General features: G+C 36.6%; 1 protein-coding gene across 1 annotated transcript; it reads left to right on the forward strand.

Moving 5' to 3' along the window:
- The first annotated feature begins 1730 nt into the window (after window positions 1-1730).
- On the forward strand, window positions 1731-4021 carry LOC122291498 (uncharacterized protein At2g39795, mitochondrial-like). The gene is made up of 3 exons (XM_043099229.1): window positions 1731-2094; window positions 3073-3404; window positions 3484-4021. The coding sequence occupies exons 1-3, from the start codon at window positions 1831-1833 to the stop codon at window positions 3641-3643; spliced, it is 756 nt and encodes a 251-aa protein (XP_042955163.1). The 5' UTR covers window positions 1731-1830; the 3' UTR covers window positions 3644-4021.
- The last annotated feature ends 2159 nt before the right edge of the window (window positions 4022-6180 follow it).

The raw sequence follows: 6180 nt of genomic DNA on the forward strand, positions 1-6180 counted from the left end.
TGTCGTGAATGTTGATGCTTCTTTAACATATGTTACAATATAGGGAAGAATAACTAGCATGCCTTTCGAGTATTTCACTCGTAAAATGGGGCATCCCATGCGCAACCTCATTTACATGTAGGGGCGGTTTTTGAACCTCGGATTGTGAACAACTCAACAACAGTTTGTGCTCTCTTTTTTTTCTCCTTTTTCCCAAAAATAAAAAATAAAAAAATAAAAGATGAGAAGGGAGAGACAGATGGAGATCGTAGTAGCTTCCTATATTTGTTTGAGAGCGTGTCAACAGAGGCCTACACTTAGATAGCCTTAAACTGCGGCTTGACTCCAACCTCATCGGTGGACAAGGATACTAAATGGGCATAACTTTTAAGAAAAATCTATTTAACATCTTCACACTTTACACACTATATTTATTTTATTTTATTTTTTATTTTTTCTATAATAAATATGTAATGTATGAATGATAAATAGAACAACTCAATTAGTTTAACAAGAATAAAATAAAATAAAAAATAATAAAAATAAAAAATAATATTAAAATATATAAAATGTGTGGTGTAGGATGATGTGTAGAATTCCTCTAACTTTTTATCTCCTTGACATTGTTCATGAAAACTCAAATTTATGACCTCTCACCCACAAAACCATATATAAAACCCTCGGTGGTTTTAAAATTAGGGAAAAAAAAATGAATTCTCAAAAATTTTAAGCCAATATGATTACCAGCCAAATACGCTTGAGGGACAAAGAATCGACCTGGGAAGAATGATATTTACATTAACCGGGTACAAATGAGACGAATTAGAGTCCGGAGGTGTCATATTCTAACCACATCGTCATAATTAATGGATTTGAGCAATTTGGCTCGAAATTCATTTTTTAACATATAAATATTCATTTTTTTTTCTCTAAAATTTTAAGCAAACTAAAATATTAAAGGAATGGGACAAGAATTTTGGATTATTATCCTGCATCCATACATCAAATGCGGCACCAACAGTCTAAATGTGGAAAAATGTGGAGCTTGCCCTTGTTACCAAATTCTTCATATTTACAGGGCCCTATAGAACTTTTAATTGGCTACTTTCAATTAATTGAAACATACACTAATTGATGTTTCCAATCCACGTTATGGAACATGAAAGAACTGTGCGCGAGAATTGTTATTCTGTCTTTAATTTTTATTATTTATAATCTTGATGTGATATATTTAAAGTAGTTTTATAAATTAAAATGTGATATACAGATTAAATTCTCTCAAAATGTTTTATACGAGTTCAAGAATTTATTGGAACAAAAACTTGTGATTCAAAATGAATAAAGAAAAAAAGTGGTGCTACATCCAACGAAGGATGTAATCCGAAAATTCCCTCAACAAGCTAAAAAAATCTTTTTTAATTTTTTATTCATTTTTTTATATTCTTAAATATTTTTTCAAATAAAAAATTTCGCAATATCATTAAAAATACTTATTTAATCACTAACTTATAAATAAAATAAAATAAAACCTATTCGAGACACTATTTCGGGACCCAAATTCGGGCCCCAAAGTGTTTCTGAAAGAAAAATTGCCGACGGTTGTGAAGTTTGTACAAACAAGCTGAAGCCTTTGAGAACCAGAGAGTCTCCGTGGGCCTGTTAGCTTGTTCTGTTTTGTGAACCAATGGATTGGGCCTGTTCAGACAAAACAGAGAAAACGATGATTTTATTTGATACTAGGTAGCTGGATTCAACTCCAAGCCTACCTTTTAGACCCTAACCAACCTCATGCCCTTCACGTTGTCGCTGAAACCTTAAACCCTAAACCCTTTCTCCTGCAACTCAAGAATAATGGCCTTCACCTCCATTTTTCGCAAATCGGTTTCTTCTTTTGCTCCAGTCGTGAGTCGACTTGTTCGGGGACAAAGAAGTTGCCATACGGCCCTTTTCACGGCCATAAACCACGCCAATCTCTCTCGCAGCCCCACTCTGAGCTTTTTGGTTCCTACCCTTAACTACTCTTCTGCTACGAAGAGGCCGAGTGCTGATGAAAGCCTCATCCGGATAATTGAGTCAGAGATCAAATGTTTGGAGGATACCGATGATTACGACCGGGTGAGTAGCATTTGCTGTTTTTTTCGTTCTTTATGAGCTGTTTGGTTGACAAGAGAATGTGGGAAATGAATATATATATTAAGCCTTTTTGTTCTTTTTTAGAGAAGAATCGAAGATGAAAAATCCTCCTTAATATTATCATATGGTCGTGTTTGATATCTCAAATTTTAATCGCCTGTACGTTTACTCACCAGGTGACAGAGAGAGTTAATGTTAGTCTGTCTTTTGGAGTAAAGGTTATCGTAAAGAAAAATGAAAATAAAAAAACTATGGGTAATTTGGCCGCTCCAAGAGGGAAGGAATGGAAAGAAAATGAAGCTTTAAATGCCATGATTTAATATTATCAGGTTTGAAGACAACAATCGTCTAGACCTTTTTTTTTTTTTTTTTTCAATCTATTTATGCAGGGTTGAGTGATTGATCCCTTATTTTTTATTTTTTTATTTTTTTATTGATTTTTTTATATTCGTAAGAGGGAGTTTGGTCTAATGGCAGTGGAAGGTGGAATTCCAAACTAGTGACCTCCGCAGTCCGCATCATTAAGTATGGTATCCATTCGATTCTGCTATAGCTTTGGGTCGTGGCTACTTCTGTTTTCAGTTCCGTAATTTTGAACATCTTTTGTAACAATAGGAGTTTCCTTCTCTGTTTTGCTGACGAGAATAAAGGCAGGGAAAAGAAAAGAAGGTTCGAGTTTTGTGCATCAAGTTATGAAAGATGTAATTTTTAATGCGAGAATAAATGAACAAAGCAAAAGAAGTTTTAAATCCCCAACTATCGTTTTAATTAGATGTGGAAGTCGTGATTGTGGAAATTTCCTCTGGTGCGAAGTTTTTAAAATATCGATGCTCTTCTAAAATGCTGTTTTAGGATCTTTCAAATATTGATGCTCTTGTAAAATATTGTTTTTGGATCTTATCATAGGTATTTATGTTCTTCTTTCACTGAATTTTCTGATAGAATTCTATATTTTAATAGGTCGAAGAGATTCCAACCAGTTTTCCTTTCCAAATTGAAGATAATCCAGGGTTTCAAACGCTAACACTGAAAAGAACGTATCAAGGTGAAAGCATAGAAGTTGAAGTTCACATGCCTGATCTAGTTACTGGTGAAGCTGCTGCTGATGATGATGATGGTGAAAAGGCCAATCAATCTAGCTTGCCGCTCGCTGTCGTTGTCTCCAAGGAGGGTGGACCTAGTCTAGAGTTCAGTTGCGCTGCTTACCCAGATGAAATTGTGATTGATTGCTTGTCAGTTAAACATCCAGAAATTTCTGAGGATGAGATTGCCTATAGGGGGCCTGACTTCCAGTAAGCATTAATGTTCTTTCTTGTATATCACTAGTACAATGTTATGGTTTATATCTAAATCTCTTATCTGTCTTTTCAGTGATTTGGATGAGAACCTGAAAAAGGCTTTCCATAAGTATTTAGAGATGAGAGGAATCAAGCCCAGCACAATTGATTTCTTACACGAGTATATGATCAACAAGAACAGTAGAGAAGAAATGATTTGGATGAAGAAACTTAAGAAGTTCATTGAAGCCTGAATTTTTGCACAATACTGCAACTTTGGTAGACGAGAAATCAGGGATCACATTTTGATTTGTTTTATCTTCTGCTTTAGAGATCTACAAATGGCAGGCGTTTATTGAGAAGTAGATTAACTTGCTTTTGATACGAAAAAGGAAGTACTGCCTGATTTAAAAACTCACTGTACACGGGTGAGGCATGAATAACTCCTGAAGTTCCCCTGGTCCTTTTCAATGTTCTCAGTAACACAACGTTTTGGGCGAGGATGGTCAAATTAGCTTGGTAGAGGTAGGTTTAAAGCACTATTGGTGATGTTGCTTTGTTGTTGTATCACGCCCAGAGCATCTTTTTTGGTTGGAATGCTTACAGGCCACTTATGAATGCTTTTACGTTTATACCCTTCCAATTCTCTGAAGAAAATACATTGGCTTCGGGGATGCCTTTTGGGAAACAGAATCAGATGATGCCATTCAGCGGTAGGAGCCTGCAGCCTCGAATGGTTTCCCATGTTTATCAATGTTCATTCATTGATTTGGACGGAGACCTTTACAAAGTCATCATTTAGATCGTCTGCGATGAATAGCCCATCCGTAAATCTCATTTGATATCATGTGTTGCCTCTGGTGTGACTGCCACTGGGGGCCAGTTCAAGAGTTAATAAGCGAGATACCTGAAACCCGTGCACTGTGTCATGTCACATATTTTTCATCCGGAAGAAATCACCACTTAATATTTCAAGTTGAGTAAAGTTTAATTGCAAATAGAGTAAAAGTTTGAGGTGGTTGTAAGTGTAATTTTATGAATTTCTAGATGGCCATAAATCGGAGAATTTCAATGGTTCCGGATTATAACCATCAAATGCACTCTAGGGAGACCGGCAACAAAGTCAATATATCGACTGCAAAGGTAATTGCCAGGCCAAAAAGGGATGATGATTCAACATGGTCAGCTATTTTATTTGCCAAGTTAAGTTGAACTAAGGAAACGATATCACACGACGGGTATGTAAGAAACGACAGCCAGTAAAACGCTTCAATCCCAAACCCCCACTTTTTCCTTTACTCTGCGGGGTATTGAGCGAGTACGTTGCCATGGACTCAGGACTTGTTTGTGAGGTCCTTGTAGGTGTAAACTACCCCTTTATCACCATCAACCACTTGTCCACTTCCTCTGAGAATCCTGCATTCGCAACAAACAAGGCATTATCTTTTAAGGTGGCAAAACATATTTATTACCCTTTTAGATTTCCTGCCAAGACATGCATGCTGCTTGTGGAGCTGCATCGTTTACCTTTCTCGTGTATACTGTAGTTCACTGAAGGGCCAAAATGAGAGAATTTTCAATTCATTACATTTACCAACAAAAATCAGTAGAGTTCATACCATCTTGTTGTTAGCAATCCTTCAAGTCCTACTGGACGCCGAGCATGATTGCGGCTTGTGCTTATCTCAACGTATTCAGCCATTGAGAATCAAATACAAGAATAATGACAACTCATTTTCAAAGAAATTTGACAAATGATGACATACCTCTGCACAAACATCACAAAATTTGGTACTTGCTTTGTGGAAAACAGCAGGACTACCAACAAATTTCGGCATATGGAATTCAGTAGTTTAAATAAAACAAAGAATCGGAGCGCAGAGGCACTATATCTATTCATGTATACACAAATTCCAACCTGCCAACTTGACGTAGAAAAACGTCAGCAACTGCATGGTCTTCTGCAATGATACAATCGGTATGCGCACTGCCAAAATAGGAGAAAAACAACCAGGAATATTTCTCAATCTTGAGGAACTACAGATGAATGCACAGATAGAGAGAGAGATAAGTTTCGTATTAAAATGAAAATGCTAACATGCCTCCCATGTTGATGGAAATGATTGAATTCCATCCATTGAATTCCACGGTGCAAGCCATTGAATTGTACTCGTAATGAAATGCCCGGGCCTCTGGAATATTCAGAAAGAAGCATGCCCTCGGTCCTCCAAATAATGTCACACCTGCAGAGTGCAGAGGAAGCACATCAATTGGCTATACGGTAGGACCTTCTAGAGGCATGTTCTGCGTTTTGCTTGTTTGAAAAAATAAAAGCAAACTTTAATACATTAATATATTGCATGACAAAAATAGGCGAAAACCCAGTGCTAAACAGACCAAACTGGAAGACTTCTAAAAAGGGCAGGAACAGTATCAAACTGGTAATATGTGCAGGGACTTCTGAAAAGCAAACAGTCTTTATATGAGGAAGAAAATTAGTTTGGACACCATCCTCAAGCTTCTATTGAAGGTGATGAAAGAATATTTGGCCAAAGTAATGCGCGTCCAAAAAGAAAAAAGAAAAAAAAAAAGAGAAATGAAATACAGATAATAAAGACTGGCCTCAGTTGATGAAAGAAATTTGACACACATACAAACACCCCCAGCCTCCCTTCCAAAAGTAGGGATAGGAAAAGTCCCATTTATTTTACACGTAAAATAAAAATGGTTTGCAAGGAAAGCCTAACCTTCAATTCGAAGGTCAACAATTAGCTCATTTACCCCTTCGGTC

This window comes from Carya illinoinensis, chromosome 1, assembly GCF_018687715.1.
Source record: "Carya illinoinensis cultivar Pawnee chromosome 1, C.illinoinensisPawnee_v1, whole genome shotgun sequence".
In the NCBI taxonomy this organism is placed as follows: Eukaryota; Viridiplantae; Streptophyta; class Magnoliopsida; order Fagales; family Juglandaceae; genus Carya; species Carya illinoinensis.